The following is a 20,204-nucleotide window of genomic DNA, read 5'->3' on the forward strand; positions in this document are numbered from 1 at the left end:
CTCAGTTGTTAGTTGCAAGGGGGGAGCGGGCGTGAGGTGGAGGCCGAGCCGGGAATCCTGGGTGCACAAGGAGCTCAAAAGCAAACTGCTCGGAGTCACCCCTGGTGCCTCACCCAAACCCTAGCTACCATATACTTAGGAAAGGAAGGGAGAGGCGGGGAGGCTGTGCACAAATGTAATAATGGTGGGTGCTAGAGGTAGGGAGCAAAGTCACAGAGGGCAACAGAGAAACCTTGAGTCTTGGGATGGGCTATGGGTCTGCTACAGGGGTCCCACCAAGCAATCATGGCACCAAAGGCACCAATTGCCCTCACATCATCCGTACCACGTTCCTTTCCCCACCATAGGATGCCCAGCTTGCCAGATCTGTTTAAAAAAAAATATAAAGTCTTCAGTAAATGTCACATTAGGGGGTTGGGAGGGAGTGCCATTGACAGGTTTCTAAAAGTTGAGGAGATGATGGAAGGTGATGTTTTGACTGGCATATATAGAGGCACTTCTTGAAAAATGAGAGGCTGGAAACAGTGACTGGTTGATCTGTTATTAAGAGCCTACCTAGTCCAACACACGAGATGACACATGGAACAACCACATGGAGTAAAAAAGAACCAGCAGACAATGGCTAAGAAACAAAAATGTCGTAAGAAGCATGGCAAATCATGTAAATGTACAATATGTGGCTCCAGTTGCCCAGAATAGGACCTTGGTGGAATCACCAGAGGGTGGTTCTGATTCTAGGGTAGAGCAACATAAAACATTTTAAAAAGAAAGGAATAGTAAATCGAAAAATGGTGCCCAAGACATAGGAAGATTTCTGCTTCAGGCGCAGCAAAAATATGAGCGCATCAAACAGGTTAAGAATAAGAGACCAAAAGGGTTTTATTACAAGATGAATTAGAAATCAGAGCGGAAAAGAAAGGCATATATATGATACAGAAAGTATGGTAACTTGGGAACAGTGATCTATCCCTGCTTTGGAAAGTTCATCACGGGGGATCGATGGGTTTACAGAAGACTATGCCCAAAAGAAAAAGGGATCCAGGTACCCCTTTGAGGGACTGGAGGAACAACCTCTTAGGAGGCAACTTAGAGACTATTATTTTGAGTCCCGATCGTTTGTGTTGAAATGGAGGTATTTGGTGATGCGGAGGTTTATCCCCTTAATAGATATAAAGTTATGAATATCCTGCATCAAATATCCAATTTAAAAGCTATTCCTTTAAAGGACTTGGATTATGTTGAATTCCTGGATAAATATTTACTATAGTAATGTCGCATCTGTATTCTATTGTTATGGAAACCTGCTACTGTGAGTGAAGTCATTTCTGTTGCTGGACTACGGTATATTTTTTACTGGCCAACAAAAGAAAGATTCTAACAATGAGATGTTATATGCAAATGGCCTAATCAGAAAAATGCTGAAGAAGTTAAATGTATGCCTTCTTTGTGAAGAAAAGGGTACAGAGGATCTTGGTTGGTGAAGCTAACATGCATACAAACCTAGTAGAGAAGAGAGGGACTGGTCTTGTTAGCAGCTTTGCTTCAACAAGTTTCTTTTCAACGTTCCTAATGGTTTGCAGGATTTATTTCATAATGAATCCTGGAACTCGAGGGATTTTTGCAGTTTCACTGTCAGGCCTACAAAAACATATTTGTATGCAGGGACATAGACTAAAATCCCCACTACAGATGGACGCACACAATAAGATGGGTAAAGGAAGACCTAAGGGAGGCTTAATACATACCATAAAAATGATCTTCCTATTAGTGTTGTCCCTATAATTTTTATTATAGGGATATTTTAGTATTTTACATTTCTTACGGCAGATGGTCTGAATTGCGATGAGAATCCCTCCATTAAGTCAAACGTTCTATTCCTTGACCTAAATCAACTTTTATAATATTGGAGGCACATGGGTAATTCAAACTTGATTTTATTGGCTAGAGATTTAAACTGTAGATGTCTGGATTTCTGAGGAAGAAGATCCTGTGGCATCAAGGTAATTTGTCGATTTCCAGAAGCTCGACTACTTCACACTAGGCATATAGATGTATGTTTACGCGTACATTTTGCATCAATGGTGTATGATTATGATCAATAGCAAATAAAGTTCTAGTTCTGCGAATCTTACTTGGAAAAATAGCTTGGTTTGGTCTATTATTGATTTATATTTTGTTTACAACGAATTTATCGCATTTAGTGAAAAATATGCAAGTCATTTTCTCCATGGCTAATGAACAGAATTATTTACCATTGATCATGAAAATTACACACAAAATGAGCTGCATAAAACCTTAATACAGCAATTCCAATGTAACCATTCCAGGAATAGTTTTTGCTGGGACCATGGCAGTATTACTAAATTGGTGAAGTTAATGGTATGGGATACAAATGGGTGTAGCTATCGGGAATAAAAAGCCTCCTTTCTGAGTGGTTTGTCATATTCTGTAAAAGCTTGGCCTGATCAACTTGTGAATCTGACCCCTATCCCTTTGTACCTAGTCATAACAAATGTAAAATGGATTCTTGTATTAAAAACAAGAGACAATACCTGAGAATAGAGGTAAGATCTCCTTGTTCGTTGAGTTGCAAAAGGGTGATAATTTTAAAATTAAAAAAGCAAACATTCAAATTTCAAAAGTGGTTGCCATAATACAAACAAACTAGGATGATTTGTATCTTCCCATGAAATGTTGGGGGGCAATTGGAAAGAAGGATTCAGGACGATTCTTGATATTGGTGGCCAGGCTGGAAACTCCACAGAACGATGTGGTGTAATTATATTGTTGGAGAATATGCTGCTGTAAGAGATTTTGATAATCTATTTGAGTGGAATTATCTGGAAGGGTATATACCCTATGAGTAATTACATTATGTATGTTATCGAAAGATTGAAGAGTTCTAGTGTCCCTGTCCCAGATGATTCTCCTGTTGAAGCCTATAAAAGATGCCTGTATGTGTACATCATATAGTCCCATTTTCCTAAGCAATTTAGACAATAGGATTTTTGCCAGGGTCCAGGCCAAACGACTTTTCTCACTATGATGCTTGCCCCTCTGACTACGTCTGAAAGCCAAAACTCTGTGAAATGATTGTTTTTATTCACTGTTCTTTGTCAGATAGTCACAACTAATTGTATCTTTGTGGCCAGGCTTCTTTACTGCCATTCCACTGCAAACATGTGTTTTTAACAGGAGAGTATCGGGTGCCTTCTTAATTTAGTGGGGGTCTGTTTAGTGCTGCTCCCTCTTCTACTCTTCTTTGCATTGGCCATATAATCTCTTCTGTCCTGCATCTGGGAAAAACATGTACAAATGCATTTTCAGTTAGTCCTGTTATATTTTCATCTCATATTCTGAAGATACGACGCGCTTTTCCCTCTTAAAAACTAAGTGTCAATGCAGGAGTCCGCCCTCAAACATTCTGATTTCACCATCACCATCTTGTGGCCAATGCTGGATTTGACTTTTATGGACTTCATTGATTCATGGTGCGTCCCCCTTTCTCAACTCTCATGCTGGACTTCCTTTGCATCTTGTACTTATGGTGGCCCTGAATCATGCTGTTCATGTGTTACTACTGACTTCTGCAATTGTATTTGCTCTCTACTCTTGCTTCTCCACTCTGACTGCTTACTCTGTTCTCTCCTCCTCTCCCTTTCTCCCTTTTCCAATCTCCTCCCCTTACTTTCTTCTATGCACTTACTCTGTCAGAATTGTCTCTGGACCTGGACTTAGTTTGATAGCAATCTCGTCTATCTCCTCCCCCACCACCCCCTACTTCAGGCACTATCTGAAATGTCATCAGGCCTAGTACGATAGTGTTATGACCGGCTCTTGGTCATAGGGTTCACTCCAAGGGACACTCAGGATACACAGGCCAGGTACGCATAGTGGTTACTTTATTAAGGTTCTTCTGTTACAAGGATCAGATGTCATCAAAGTTATTAGGAGATAAAGAGGAAAGGGACAGGAGCCCACTGGCTCCACCACCCAGGCTCACATCTTGTAACTGCCTCGGTTAGAACCAATTCAACTCTAAACATTCTAACCTCACACTCACAGCCTACATTCTAATGATGTCATCGATCCTGGCACAGCATACATGCAAGCACAGGAGCCAACCCTAACACCTCCTTTCCTACAACAAAACAAACATACGTCAAACTCACCAGAAGGAAGCCAACCCTAACACCTCCTCCTGTTGCATAAAGGCAAACCCACTACCACACTCTGCACATGACTTCCTCGCTCCGACCATGTTCCACTTACACCGGGAAATTGAACCAGCAGGCTTAACTAACATCCTACGACAGACCCAGCCGCCACACCTAACGCTCCTAACCAATAAAGAACAACACAATTCTCCTTCCGTTCCCACCTGCCACGGGGAACCTCGAACTGCCACTTTCGAGCACTAACCGCCCACCTTGGCAACTACAACAAACGCTACCAAAACCAATCAAACACAAAACTCCTTCCGTTTCTCCCTGCAACAAAGAAACGTCGAGCTGCCACTTCCGAGCACTAACTCCCAAAACCGGGAAAGACCAGGTACTGTCGTAACAACACGAGACACTAACAACCCAACAATCTACCCGGGTCAACAGAGAACTACACTTACAACTCATGCCACTGTTAGACCCATTCAGAAATTCAAGTGAACACAGCCACACCAGATCATCACTCACCCACTCAATCACACCATAATTAAAGGCAACTAGCTGTGACTAACACAAACACAACAAAACCCAGCTGCAAATGTTGGCCTGACACTTGAGCCCTTCTGAACAATTCAAAACACCCCCATAGTGACCACAGCCGAAGATGAAACATTGCCAAGGTTCTGAGATTGAGCAAGAAGAATTCAATGGCAATCCCAGAAACCACCTAAAAATTCACAAGGAAAAAACACAAGATACAATATCACTTGCATCTTAAGAATTTCAAACAAAATCCCTGAACCTTACCTACTCCATAAGGTCACCAAAAACAACATCTAAGCTTCACATAGCTTCAGGCACTAGTGCTGTGCTAGATGCCTCTGGGCTCCGCAGAACCACAACCCAAAACAACATAAAAGCTTCTCAAAGCTTCATGTGAACTCTACAGAGCCAGAAATCACCACTACATAAAAGCTTCACACAGCTTCAGGCACTAGTCCACTGCTAGATGCCTCTGGGCTTCGCAAGACCACAACCCCAAAATAACGTAAAAGCTACACTAAGCTTCAAGTGAACTCCGCAGAGCCACAATTTACCACAACATGAAAGCTTTGCAAAGCTTCTGATACTAGTCTGCTACTAGGCACCTCTGAACTCCTCAGAGTTCCTTGACCAGTCCTTGGTCATGCACTACATCTAAAATCTCTTACACATCCCGCAGGGTCCCTTGACCAACCACTGGTCATGCACCAAACACTGAAACTCAAAACAAGAACCACGACACTGAAACAATCAACCCATACAAAGAATGTAAAGCTGCTAGTCAGCGCTGCAGTTGCTCCTAGCAGAAATCTTGGGAAACACATCAATACGCACAAATGACACATCACACCTGCAATACCTCAAAATGAATATTCTAAGCATTGTCAACAATAAATCAAACACTTTGTAAATTGCAGTTTACACTTCCTAAAAGTCCATGTTGCAATTTTGCCAGACGCAAAACTAAACACCAGTAAATCCTGAAAAAGAAATTGGTTAGACAACATGTTGTGCATCATCAAATTACACATACTCTTCAAAAACACCAAAAGTCTCAAATCACATCATTCATCCCGTGTATCCAACATGTATCAAACAACATCACTGTAAATGTAACCTTGTAATACCATTTTATTGTGGCCTTCCTAAAGACTCTGTTGCATCATTGCAACATAACCTTCCTGCAAATCTTCAAAAGGTTATGCTACTGGTTTTTAAATCAAGGCATTAACACCCCATCACACCCTTGCATCACACTATGGTCATAGCTGACACATGCTGCATACAACTACACATCCATCCAATCACACGCTGCTTCACTATGAGTAGTACCCAATCTCTAACGTTCCAAATATAGAACATGGGAATAACATATTTGCAAACACATAATAACAAAAGTTAGGCTTCTCCATCACCATCACCATTCGTCACACGGCTACAAGACATCCCATCAGCATGCCCACTTTACTCCTTCCGCAACTCGGCAGCTATTACACTTTCCCAAACATTAGACAAAAACATTGCATTGATTTCTCCATCCACAGCGCGAAAATGTTTCCTATGATCAATGACGGTGATGATACAAGCTGCAGCGCTGTGCTTTCCTCACGTAAAATAAAATGTCATGACCTTCCACTCCTCCATGGATAAATGTACCTGTCATGCGCACCATCACAATGATGCTCCAAAAGGCAGGAACACAGGTCACACACTTGAGGAAATCAGCCTTGTGAAATGGTTATTTGTATTTACTCATTTTTGGCACGATGACAACAGATCACGTTCCACTCGGTATCGAATTTGACTCCTCTGTACACGTCATAACGTTAAGCACGTCCTGCAGGGTGCTTTACTTTAATGCAGACATTCCCCTCCGATGACGCTTGGCGCCACTGAGCGAACACTGAAGGGCTAAGCCTAAGGAACGCTGAAACCTTAACACTCCACTCCTTCGCCATCTCCCAGTGTTCCCCGGATACGTCATCAGTCATGATGCAGAGCCGGAGCCTGGCTGAGCTCCACTCCCCCAACAGTCACAACTGGCACAGAATGCTCCATTTACATCAGCACGCCTGTCCAGCAAGATGCAAGGCACAGCAGCAACACCCTTTAAAGTCAGCAAGGCAGTGCTATAACACATTTTAACACCAAATCCAGGAAACCAACACCATGGTACAATAATCACTTGAGAGTGCAGCAAACTTAAGGCACAGGCAAGATACTCCTCCCCTGCCACTGGCAGAACGAACACACTCTTGGGAAGGCTTTTTAGCTTAGCTCTGAGCCCCCTCATGTGCCAGGGTGACTACTGGAACAGGCTGTCTGGCAATTCTTCCCAGGGCCTTTCTTCCTGATTCCCAGGCAGGCCCTTCATCCCAAGTCCTTGTGGGCCTTTCCTGTCAGCCGCTCCTGATCCCGCCTGGCACTAGCAGGAAACTCACGTCCCAGCGAACCCTTGGGACAAGCTTCCTTATTCAGCCCTGGGTGGCTGCCTCAAACAGCCCTGGGTGGTGGGCGCTAAACAATCTATGGGGGGCAGTGGGCTCTCCCTCTCAACAGTCACTTTTATCCTCTTGCCTGCACCCCCCACAGCAGAGTCCTCTTCTTTTCTCTCACATGACATCACACAGGTACCTGCTTCCTTTTGCTTCACTTGATGTCCACTCCAAGGTCCTCCTTCACCATACCTTGGATCCCATCCTCGTCGCCAATTGTTATGACCGGCTCTTGGTCATAGGGTTCACTCCAAGGGACACTCAGGATACACAGGCCAGGTACGCATAGTGGTTACTTTATTAAGGTTCTTCTGTTACAAGGATCAGATGTCATCAAAGTTATTAGGAGATAAAGAGGAAAGGGACAGGAGCCCACTGGCTCCACCACCCAGGCTCACATCTTGTAACTGCCTCGGTTAGAACCAATTCAACTCTAAACATTCTAACCTCACACTCACAGCCTACATTCTAATGATGTCATCGATCCTGGCACAGCATACATGCAAGCTGAGGAGCCAACCCTAACAGATAGTCGCTTGTTTTGTTCCTCCCCTCCCTTTCTGCACCCCTCTCCCTCACCTTTTTGTTTTCTCCGGCTCTACCATAAATGTTGTGGGCCTAGTACAGTAGTCGCCTTCTGTTTCCATTTCCTTCCCACTCTCCCCCTCCCTTCCTTATGTATGTCTTAGCTATTGAAATGTCATCAGGCCTAGTACGATAGTTAATTTCACATCCTTACTGTTCATGGCCTGTAAGAATGTCATTGTATTTTCCCTTGTTCCTTCCCTTGCCTGAAGTGCTTTGGAACACATTATGTATAGGCACTATATAAATATACTATCACATCATATATCTTATCAATACTAAAAAATCTGAGATGTTTCCACTTTTGGCAGACCAGGGCCTTAGAGTCTGCAAGACTTTAGCCCTACCAATTGTCCGGAATCCACCTGTGATTCAATAACAGACTCCTATATACTTAGAGATTGCATGTCTCCTTCACAATGGATGGGATAGCAAGTTTCAGTGAGTGCTGGCAAGAAAAGGGAAGCGGAATGGTATCAAACAGGGAGTGCGCACAGATTTACAACAATTGACACAACAGGGTGAACTGTGTCCAAGTTATTTAGTAAGAGGGAGCTTAATGCCAAATAGTGTCCTGTATGAACCGGTAGTGGCAGTAGTGTGAATTGGGATGGGGGTGTTTTGAAGCGTTGTGTGCAATTGAAGAATAAAAGAATGAACAATGCCATGACAATAAACATGTTTGTAAACCGATACCAATAGACATGGTTGGTACTGTGAACATTAAACTACAAAGGCATGTACAAAGTGATTGTCAACATATCCCAAAAACCTTAATGTGGGGAAAAACCTGGGGAATGTTGCGAGGAAGGCTTCTCGGCTTTGAATCCAGGAAAGGGTAGCGATTTTCAAAGACAAAATACTTGGTCCAGATATTCTTGCTGTTTGTTGTTATATGATCTGTTGTATTTAAAGTAGTGTTGACAATTAAGAATGTACATGTATAGCAGTGCAAACCTAACTGAATGTAGGGAAAAGCAAAACTTTAATAAAATATTACCTAAACAAAAAGATAAAGGCACTCCAACTGTCTGGGATGTGACCACTCTGGCGTCATCACTGTGCTTACTTAATAAAAATGAATTTGTTTGGAGTCTTGAGCTGTGTTTCGGCATAGGATATTGCCACTACCGGTAAGATACCAGATGCTTCGATGCCTTTTCACCCTCCTTTTGTAGCATCATCTTTTCCCCTACCCTTGTCTGAGGAGCATCTAATGCCCAGGAAGGTCTTTGAGTTTCTGTTTAAACTGTTAATATGTTACTGTTCCTATATGATTCGTTTTGCTAGTTCTCCATCACTTTCCAAAGTCTGATGTATTCATGAGCCCCCAGACAACAGAAGCACAAGTTCTTAGGGGGTATCATGCACCAGGATCACCCACTTAACTGTATTGTTGAAAGTGTTGCTCTTTTGCATGGCAGATTTATTTCTGCAGCACAATGTTTAATTCTGTTTATTAATAATAGTTTGCTAGAAGAACGATTGGAGAGTTTTTGTCCTTACCGAAGGTGCCCCTGGCACACATCCCATTCAAGTTTGCATAGATTGCTTTTGCGCATGCTGCAGAATTATTTTGGCACCTGTATCATCAGCCTTTGAAACAGAATGGAATATTTTAATAATTCATGAAGGAAATGTATCCACTTTGGTAAGCTAGCTGGGGTAACTAGAGCCTTGTGAATCATTAGCCGAGCGGGTGACAGCTTTGCAGACTCCGTCTCTTACCTTCCTGTCGGCCTGTTATTATTTATTAAGTGGCGCATATTGTGCTTCTTTCAACTGTTTTCATTGTGGTGCCTTCTAAAAGATAAGACCACACGTTTTAGCCAAAAAGTTATTGCTAGAAGACTGCGTTTTATATTGATTAGACGGACAGCTAAAGAGGTGACGAAACACTACCAACACAGCCGGTTTATTCATCCAGTGTCCGTTTCCACCTTTCACATCTCATGTTCTCTTGAACAAGTTAAATTCAATGGAGAAAGCTATCCAATCGCTGTGCTCATGCTAATGATCTATAGAAGGTGTTGTCGCAGTCAACCGCCGTGTCTTGTGACGGGTTGAGCTTCCCATGGTTGCAGAGCATTGGCGCCAGTGATTTTTAATGAAAGATCCTTTGCCTGTCCTCTGGATTATGAGCAAGTTTCAGTGCAAACTTCCTTTTGCTTCAGGGACGTCGATCAGTTGGTTGGAACCAAAGATAACTCTGTCAGACCACCTTAAGAATGGTGCTGATCCGAACTTCCCGGACCAACCGAACACAGAAGTGGTGGTCGCTGAAGAGCTTTCCGTTCCTGAGGACTTCCAGCTGAGGGTAAGCGCATGTAAAAATGCACATTTATTGGCTGCGTTAAATACTGGTATCCTTTTCACTGCTGGGTACCCTTGGATAACTATTGAATTTGGAAATTTCTGTTTTGGAGAAAGTGGCTGGCGAAAATGCACAGAGTCTTTAGCATATAGTCTACTTTAGCATGACTGAATATGATCAAAATTGGGCTCTTGAATGAAATGAAATATGCACAATTTCCACTTGTGCACAGTGCCATAGCCTGCCTTGAAGAGTTACACAGCAAGTTCAAGCTGTGCATACTTGATTTTCTTGTTCAGACATTTCTTTGCTAGTAGTACTGCAAATGTCCAGATTATGTTTAAAGGTTTGTTTTAGTGTGGCATTGGTACAAACTTGACATCTTAAATTTACACGCATGCTTTCGGGAAAATGTGTCTTAATAGATTTGTGCAGGTCTGGAGAGTGAAGGTGAAATGAGCGTGCATCCGGCACCACAGGTGACCCTACAATGTGCATGCTATGTGACATTTGTCTTTGATATGTTTATATTGGGGTCGGGGAGGAGGAGAAAAAAATCCTCCTTGTTGACCTTGGAGAGGCTGCAACTGAAGGGCCCAGGAAGTTAGGGGGCGGAAGTGAGAGGATAACTATTGATATTTGAAGCAGTGCGAACACCCACTGATGATGCAATTGACCAAGATCAAAGGTGCTTGGGTCCTTTAAACTAGCCTGGGAAGCAGATGTGCATAGGAGCTCTTCGGGGCAACTCCTGGAGTCTACACAAATGGCATTACCACATTGAACAAGCTATAGATTCTTGTCACGGAATATAGCCGGGCTAGAGCTCAAGCTAGAGCAGACCAATTTTGTGCCCTTCTTTCAGTATCCCAATATAATTCTTCTCCAAGAAAACATGGGCTGTAGAGCTGCCCATTTTAGATAGTTATACTTGTTTTTCGAAAACCTGCCAGTAAAATCATGAGCAGAAGAAATTTGGGTGAGTATGCGTTTGGGTGTCGGTTATGCTAGATGCCATGATACGTGAATTCCACAAATCTACTTGCAATTAATTTCCTAAATGTATTAGATAACATTTTGATTTTGTAAAATTCTTAAAATGCCCCATTCATGCTGGCCAGTCTTGTGTGTCTTACTTCTTTATACTTGTTGAACTCGAGAGAAAGCAAGAACCAGAATGAATTTATTCAAATTTGTGGAGACTTAATGTTTGTGAATGAAATGGTCCACCTGAGGGACTTGGATATGCAAGACCTTTTGATGTCTGACCAGTGCTGTGACACAGAAGACCTTAAGTTCCACATGTTCCTGATAGTGGTGACTTTGAGGGCTAAAAATGGCAGAACTCGCATATAATAGATTTTCAAATAGCGACTGTTTCATTAAGAGCACAGACTGGCAGTTTGATTTAAAGTGATTAAGCGACCTGAAAGCGATGATCATAATCCTGTTTTACTCTCCTTTGGAACATCAAAGGCACCTAAGGTGTATGTTTCGATATTGCGAGTTCTGATTACCGAGGGTGGTAATTGACAGAAGGAGCTGCGTTAAATTAGCCTCCTTAGTGTCATATATGGTGATGCCTAATATAGTGGAGGTATCTTTTCCCAAAGTTAATATGTTTGGACTAGGAGTTCCCCTGTTAACTTTTTGCAGGCTTTTACTGATCTCATTGCTACAATGAAACATAAATTTTTTCCGATGATCATATATTTCATTATAATAAAAAAGAAATATTGACTGGTTTCCTTCAGCTTGAAAACTAGCAAAGCAAAAATTGCTTATTGCTTTACATTCTGTTCCTAAAAATCACTTATTAGTCAGTCACCAATGGCTAGTGCCAATTTTGAGGCCTGCACTAGGGACAACAGTTTCTACAATATGTTGTTCTGTCCTCTCCACTTATCCAACTAGGATTTTGAAAACAGCAACATAATTCTATGCACTTTAATTGCCTAAATCGTGCTATGACAGCCCCCTCTGCTTAACACCAAGTTCAATCCAACATCCTACCTACTTCACCTATGGCCTGACTAGTGTGTTGGAATCCATAGCCTGCTGCAAGATTCAGCTACTCGGACACGGATGCTGCTCACCCTCGAGACAATGACTACCCACAAATAATAAATATGATCTCTTTCCAGAGGCAGGTAGCGCTCCCGTAACTTGCATGGGGCTATAATTTAGCATAATCAATAACATTTTGCCATTTCATTAAACAATGTCATCATTTATGGTTTCTCAATTGGCCCTTCTATAGGGCTGCAAATTTTCGAAAAATTCGATTCCTTTTTCAATATCTTATTGCAATCAAAATATGGATAGTCAAAAATGTCTATGTTCTTTTAGACAGGGATGTTTATTCACATTCTCATATATTGATTCATATTGCACTGTGTTGGGCGATCAAAATTTTGCCTTCAATATACATTTTGCCAATGCATTTCGGTATAAACCTTCGTCAGGGCTGTATAAGGGCACTTGATTACATCATCAAGCTAGTAATAATAATGTATTCATGAATTTAAATACACTTAACAGTTTAAACACAGTATATTAACAAAATCACACATACCATTTGGATTGTCCCACGTATATGCAATAGTTCCGCCAAATACATTATTATTACTAGCTTGATGATGTAATCAAGTGCCCTTATACAGCCCTGACGAAGGTTTATACCGAAATGCATTGGCAAAATGTATATTGAAGGCAAAATTTTGATCGCCCAACACAGTGCAATATGAATCAATATATGAGAATGTGAATAAACATCCCTGTCTAAAAGAACATAGAAATTTTTGACTATCCATATTTTGATTGCAATAAGATATTGAAAAAGGAATCGAATTTTTCAAAAATTTGCAGCCCTATAGAAGGGCCAATTGAGATGCGCCAGTTTTAATAAGGCAGAGTTGCCTTGTTTCTTCATTTGCAGTTTATTAAGGTCCGGGTGCTATAGGACCAGATTTAAACTGGCAGCTCCAATTTTACCTGACATTAAAGGTGAATTATATGTATAATTTAAACAAGAAAAGAAAGAGAAGAAAATAACTTGTGGTGCCCGCCTCTCCGATACTTCTGTAATTCTTCCCTCTCAGCACAACTGAGGCGGAGGCACACTGATCACGAAATTCTTACAAAAGAAGACCCGCAAAAAGAAATGTCATTCATAGAGATTGAAGCACTGACTAATAATAGAGCAGATACGTTGGGCTTTACAACAGAAGAAGCAGAAACAATTCTCGGGTTGATCAAAGACAGTGGATTTGGAGCAAGCAGTAAGAAGACACAAGATCCTAAACAACAAATTAAACAATTGGAACATCTGATACGTAAGGAAATAAATCGGAAATTGCATGCAATTACCTTAGGGAGATATCACAAGAGTCAAAGGATCCCAAGAGGGCTGAGAATACAACTACGACCGACATTGTGCAAAGAGAGCAAGAGCTTTGTCAAGAAATGGGAGGCCATATTAAATAAATGTTCTCTGGACCTCATACTACTGACTATCCAAGAATTAGCAAATAATATAGCAGATCTCAACAATGAAATTCAAGAAATAGAAAAAGAACTTGTGGCAACATTAAATAGGGAAGAGGTTGACATAATCTTGGAAGAAATAAATATCAAACTAGCCGAATATAAGACAGAACTTGAAACAAAAAAGATTCGAAAATTCAAAAGGGATACATACGATTATTTAAAGGATGAAGTCTATACCTGGATGGACAAATATGGTCCTCCAATAAGAAAACCAAAACCTACGAACATTAGCGAAACGTCCAGTTCAGGAACAGACACAGAAAGAGAGTCTACCAATATAGAGGAAGAGAGTTTGCCAACAACCTCAGGGAATACAAGACCCTCAGAAGCCTCAACAAGAGGAAGAACATCTTTTTTAGAGATAGGCAGAGGCGAACAAGAAGGGGGAAGAGAAAGACAAAGAGGAAAACCGAACACAAGGTTACAACAAAAGAAAACATCGTGATAAACTTGTCAACAAGGATACTGACAACCCAAGAATTTCAGACACTACAAAAAGGCCTAAACTTTGTGCCAACATATGACAGTACTCTATTTGAATCCAAAATTGAACTATATAAACTTATCAGGAAAATGAAGTTAAAAGTATTCTTTGAGGAATTAGAAATTGAAGATATAAGGGAAAAAGAAGATCTGAAAGAGTTCAGAAGTAAAAGCACCTTTATCCCTCCAATTAGTGTTCCATCAATAGATATTTTTCAAAAACAAGTAACGAGAGATTTTGAAAAAATACATTTCAAACCTAAAACTAGACGCAATATGAAACCACATGAATTAAAACTCATACAAGACCTTTTTGGAGATCCAAACATTACAATAAGAGCTGCTGACAAAGGTGGCGGTCTAGTACTGCTGAATACGAAGGACTATAATGAAGAATGTGAGAGACAACTCAGAGACAGCAACACCTATGCACAACTAGCTAATGATCCAACAGCAGAAATTAGACAGAACCTAGGAATTCTTTTGGATAAAGCAGAGGAACTGGCATGGATAAACCATCATACAAAAATTCTTGACAAACTCATATCCTCGGATACCACATTTCTACACTCTCCCAAAGGTGCACAAGGATTTAGTAAAACCACCAGGCAGACCTATCGTTGCAGGGATAAACAGCATCCTAGAACCCCTTGGTAAATATGTGGACTACTTCCTACAACCTCTTATACAAAAAACGAGTACATATATCAGAGACTCCACCCATTTCTTGCAACATCTAAATTCAACACCATTTGACTTTGGAAACATTTGCTTCACAATTGATGTTAAAAGCTTATACACGTCCATCCCACACGATCTAGGAAATGAAGCAGTTGAGTGGATTCTTCTGAAAGCGGATGAAATAGGAGCACAAAAAGAATTTATTATGGCACTCTTAGAGTTCATTGGCAACAACTCGTACTTTAGATACGAAGATAATTACTACCTACAGGTAGCTGGCACAGCCATGGGAGCCACCATGGCTCCTTCTTACGCTAATTCATTCATGCACAAATTTGAAACTGAAAATGTTTTACTTAACCAACGGTGGCAACAACAGCTAGGGATTTGGATAAGATACATTGACGACATATTCGGAATATGGAAAGGTAGCGAATCGGAACTACTTGAATTCTTTGATTACCTCAATGGCATAGACAGAAGAATACAGTTTACATATGAATACTCTCGTGAAAACATACATTTCTTGGATGTAGAAATCAGAATAACAAATACAGGATATCAGACCACCATTTTTCGTAAATCCACAGATCGGAATAATTTACTTCATCGACTAAGTTTCCACCAACCAAGCCTCATTAAAAATCTACCATACAGTCAGATGCTCCGTGTGAAAAGATTGGTGAGCGATCCAATAGAGTACGAAAAGGAGATCAAAGAAATGGGAAAGAAATTCCTTGACCGTGGATATAAGCAAGAAGAAGTATCGGCAGCGGAAATACGCATGGCGACACAGACAAGGGGAGACCTATTGAAAACAAAAAGTAAAAAGGATGATGAATCTCCCTTAGTGTTTGTATCAAAATACTCAAGACAGAGTAACCGCATCAAGTCAATCATTAAAAAACATTGGAACACAATGACCTGTGACCATCGAGTAGAACACTTATTTAAAGACATCCCGGTATTTGCATATCAACGAAGCCATAATCTCAAGGATAAATTGGTAAAAACCAAACCAGCACACAAAAAGAAAACTACGAAAAGATGTGGTACCTTTCCCTGCCTGAATTGTAACAACTGTGGCTACATAATGAAAGGGGATACCTTGAGACATCCGTATACAGGAGAAACCATAAAATTAAGAAGTTTCGGGACATGTGACTCTGAAAATGTGATATACACTATAAAATGTCCCTGTGGTTTACATTACGTTGGCCAAACTGTGAGAACAGCTAAAACAAGATGGAATGAGCACAGATCTTGTATACGTAATAGTAACAAAACCTCGGCTGTGGCCAGGCACTGGCAAGACAAGAAACATAACTTGGCACAAATACGTTTTGCTATCCTAGAGATAGTGGAAAAGAGAGATCCACATGAAAACTTCCAAAAAACAATGGATCAACGAGAAACCTTCTGGATTGACCGTTTGAGTTCTCTAATGCCTAAAGGAATGAATGAAGAGATTAACTATGTGTTTTTTGTAAATTTCCGATTTTGCTTATATACTTACGGACGCAGGATAACCTCAGATGAACTTCAGGCATTGGTGCATGAGACCGATTTATCTAGACACTTGGATAAACATGTATACCCTTTTTTGTATAAATAATTGAATGCTTTAATTGTTTAGGAATCACCCTGGAAAATGAATAATAACATAGCACATATATAATGCATCGTACAAATAGTATGTCTAGCTATCCGTAATGGAGTTAAACATAGACATTGACAGCTTGACCTATTGCATATAGTGGAACAGAGGTTTCCATGATGACATCCCCGCCCCAGGGTATTTACCCGGGGGTGGGGCGCGAGGCGTACGTGCTCCGGCAACCCGGCTGGACCACGGCGCCTCGTACCGTCTCCATGACAACGTTTAAATGAAACACACAGGCGCCTGCGCGTACACGTCTCTCTACAGACCGCAGGACAACGCTGGAACTCCAGGTAAACATCGGCGAACACTCGCCGTGCTCTACAGTAGATATAACAACAGTAGAATGGTTGTCTAAACCATCTATCTCTTTAACAGAGAGACGATGGATATATGCGCCTCGCAACGCATTTAAACACACACAGCTGTGAAACTAGAGAGGAAACGCCTTTAAAGCGATCAGGTAGGACTGATTTCTGTCCTAAAAATCAATGCATATAAAACCCATGATGCTGAAACTAAATGGCTTTTTGTTGGTTGTTTATTTTTCATTTGGCGGAACTATTGCATATACGTGGGACAATCCAAATGGTATGTGTGATTTTGTTAATATACTGTGTTTAAACTGTTAAGTGTATTTAAATTCATGAATACATTATTATTACTAGCTTGATGATGTAATCAAGTGCCCTTATACAGCCCTGACGAAGGTTTATACCGAAATGCATTGGCAAAATGTATATTGAAGGCAAAATTTTGATCGCCCAACACAGTGCAATATGAATCAATATATGAGAATGTGAATAAACATCCCTGTCTAAAAGAACATAGAAATTTTTGACTATCCATATTTTGATTGCAATAAGATATTGAAAAAGGAATCGAATTTTTCGAAAATTTGCAGCCCTATAGAAGGGCCAATTGAGATGCGCCAGTTTTAATAAGGCAGAGTTGCCTTGTTTCTTCATTTGCAGTTTATTAAGGTCCGGGTGCTATAGGACCAGATTTAAACTGGCAGCTCCAATTTTACCTGACATTAAAGGTGAATTATATGTATAATTTAAACAAGAAAAGAAAGAGAAGAAAATAACTTGTGGTGCCCGCCTCTCCGATACTTCTGTAATCATTTATGGTTTCCACATGACTAGACCGCAGTAACCCGTTGTGTCTAAACATCTATATTTGTCAGTTAACAATCATGTTGTCTTGTAGCAATCATGGGCCTCAACGAACAACAATTGTATTCAGTGTATCATAGATACAGCACCCCCTAGAAGAGCGCACTTGGCGATCAGACCCATGTCTTCAGATGTCCACTAAACTACAGCATCTACTGGTAGTCATTGTCATCGATGAAGGCGCTGACGCCCATGTTCACCAGTGCTGCGACTGTCGTGGACAGCTTTCCCCCGACAGTGTCCATATAATAGTCCCAGAGTCCAGGTCATCTGATGGCAGCGCTCACTCCAAAACAGCGGCAGCTTTACTAAGTAATCCACTCGCAGCACCATCCTGTCGCTCGTCAACCCCAGCTGCAGTCATTGGGTATATCCCATGGCTTTTGATGAACTTAATGGTTTTCGTTAACCACAGGGGAAGAATTGTCATATTTTGATTCACTATTTTCAATTTTGAGAGGTATTACAGCATATGTCCCACAACCCTTTTGTAGCACTTTTTTTTTTATACTACAAAATATGAGCTCTGTGTCTTGTACCTCCTGTGTGAATGGCAAGAGAAAAGTGGTCCATATAAAAATGTTCCATTGATCTGTGAATACCTCAGTACAGGCTTATGTCTTATGCACTCTCTCGGCCACAAACATGAACACGTTTTTTGGTACTCGGTGTTTTCATAATTACCCTCTCCACTTCTCCCTTGGGTAGGCCTACAATTCTGCTGTTGGATCTTTGGGTTCTACTTTCCACATCTTCCTCTCGGTGGTCTAGTAGCCAGGTACACTGAATGTTGACTGCCAGTTTTGTTTCCACTATCTTCACTTTCTCAGTTTCTCCAGACGAAGCTTCCGCTGCAGTCACTCCGACAGCCACTTTCACAAGTCTATTTTATGTCCCAGAATTGCTTGCAGTATTTCCTGGTCTGAGGGAAAAAAAAAGACAATAATAGTACATGTTCAATTCACAGTAGTTCTTCATGGCATCTCATAGTGAAAACAGCTTAGTCAATGCATAGAAAGTGCCAAATTTCAGGCTCGTACTTAGTCACCCTCCCTAACCCCTCACCCAACCCCCCTCCGCTCCTCTCACATTGCTTAATAATTGAAGGAGAAAGATAAAATAAAAGGAAAAGAGAAACTAAAATCAACTCTTAACTCTGTGCCTATCATCATCAATACCTTCTCATTAGCATTGCATTAAACAGTAATCATTATTAACATTGATCAGTGACTGGCTTCGTGGGGTCGTTCATGTGGCCTGGTTCATCGTCTGCTGTAATTGCCATCTTTGGTTAATCCCTTAATTCCCAGTATGCTGTGTAAAATTCTAGGAAAGGCAACCATATCATCTCAATATTTCTGCGAGATTCGTGTATCGCAGCTGTGAGGTTTTCCATTTCGTATATGGAATGTGCTTTAATCAACCATTCTCTTTTTGAAGGGAGAACAGATGATTTCCATTTGATGGTGAGACACACTCTAGCTGCCAATAACAGATTTCGCGGCATATGTGTTAGTGATTCATATGTTTCCTCCCCGTCTGACTCAACTCCGAACAGAACCAGTGTAGGTGGTAGCTCCCTGATAACCCCATCGATGGCCTGAATCCACCCCAGAACTTCCTTCCAGTACATTTGTACCTTGTCACATTTCCACCATTGGTGCCAGTAATCACAATATTCTACACAGCCTCTCCAGCAATAGAGGGATGTGCCTGGAAACCTTTTGGATAGGCGTGAGGGAGTGTAGTGCTATCTCACCAACAGCCTTACGTTGTGCATTTTATATTGCATGGAGATTGATGAGCCCCATATCGCCTTGTATATCGCTTCCCATATCTCTGGTTGGGATGTTATTGCCATCTCTGTTTCCCATTTAACTTCTGATGGCGGGCTCTGGAGGTGACCCCCAACAATTAATGTTTTATATATTCGTGCTATGAGACCTTTCGTTGTTTGAGGGGTACTTAATATTTGCTCGAATGGTGTCAGGGTGCGTTTTAGGGAGTCTCCCCACCGGGTGTCATTAGGGGCGCTTCTCAGCTGAAGAAAGAGCATGGGGGGGCACGTCTACACCTTGTAGGTCACATCTAAATTCTTAAATAATACTTTTTTCTAAAGCTGTCCAGCTCGAGTTAGCCCAGCCTCATACCAATTATGAAACCGCTGCACTCCTTGTATTAGATCATGGATTGGGGGGACCAGATACAACTGAGGGGGGCTGGCCAAGATGTTACACTTTGCATGGCCTGGATTGGGCACCAGAGGGACCATAAGACTTTGAGGATGGGGTGTTCTTTTATGCGCTGCGTCATTGCATATTGTGGGACCCATAGCCATTCTCCTAGCGTGACTGGAGCAAAGATATCATTTTCTATTGCTACCCACTGTTTTTCGGGGTTTTCCCACAAATGGTCTGTAAGTATGCGGAGTTGGGATGCTTTATAGTACTCTTCTAGGTCTGGATATCCCATTCCTCCCCCCTCTATAGGAAGTATTAATGTGGAGTATTGTATCCTCGGTCTCTTATCGGCCCATAGGAATCTAAGTAGGAT

At 41.3% G+C, this 20,204-nt stretch overlaps 1 protein-coding gene across 1 annotated transcript in view; it reads left to right on the forward strand.

The window, feature by feature from the left end:
- Positions 1-20,204, forward strand: part of OSBPL11 (oxysterol binding protein like 11) — a 719,530-nt gene that overhangs the window by 404,617 nt on the left and 294,709 nt on the right. The window contains exon 7 of the mRNA XM_069616637.1: positions 9,961-10,103. Within this exon, the coding sequence (XP_069472738.1) occupies positions 9,961-10,103 (143 nt within the window). The remainder of the gene's footprint in view (positions 1-9,960; positions 10,104-20,204) is intronic.

The sequence above is a fragment of the Ambystoma mexicanum genome, chromosome 9 (genome assembly GCF_040938575.1).
Source record: "Ambystoma mexicanum isolate Mex_15411 chromosome 9, UKY_AmexF1_1, whole genome shotgun sequence".
Classification (NCBI taxonomy): Eukaryota; Metazoa; Chordata; class Amphibia; order Caudata; family Ambystomatidae; genus Ambystoma; species Ambystoma mexicanum.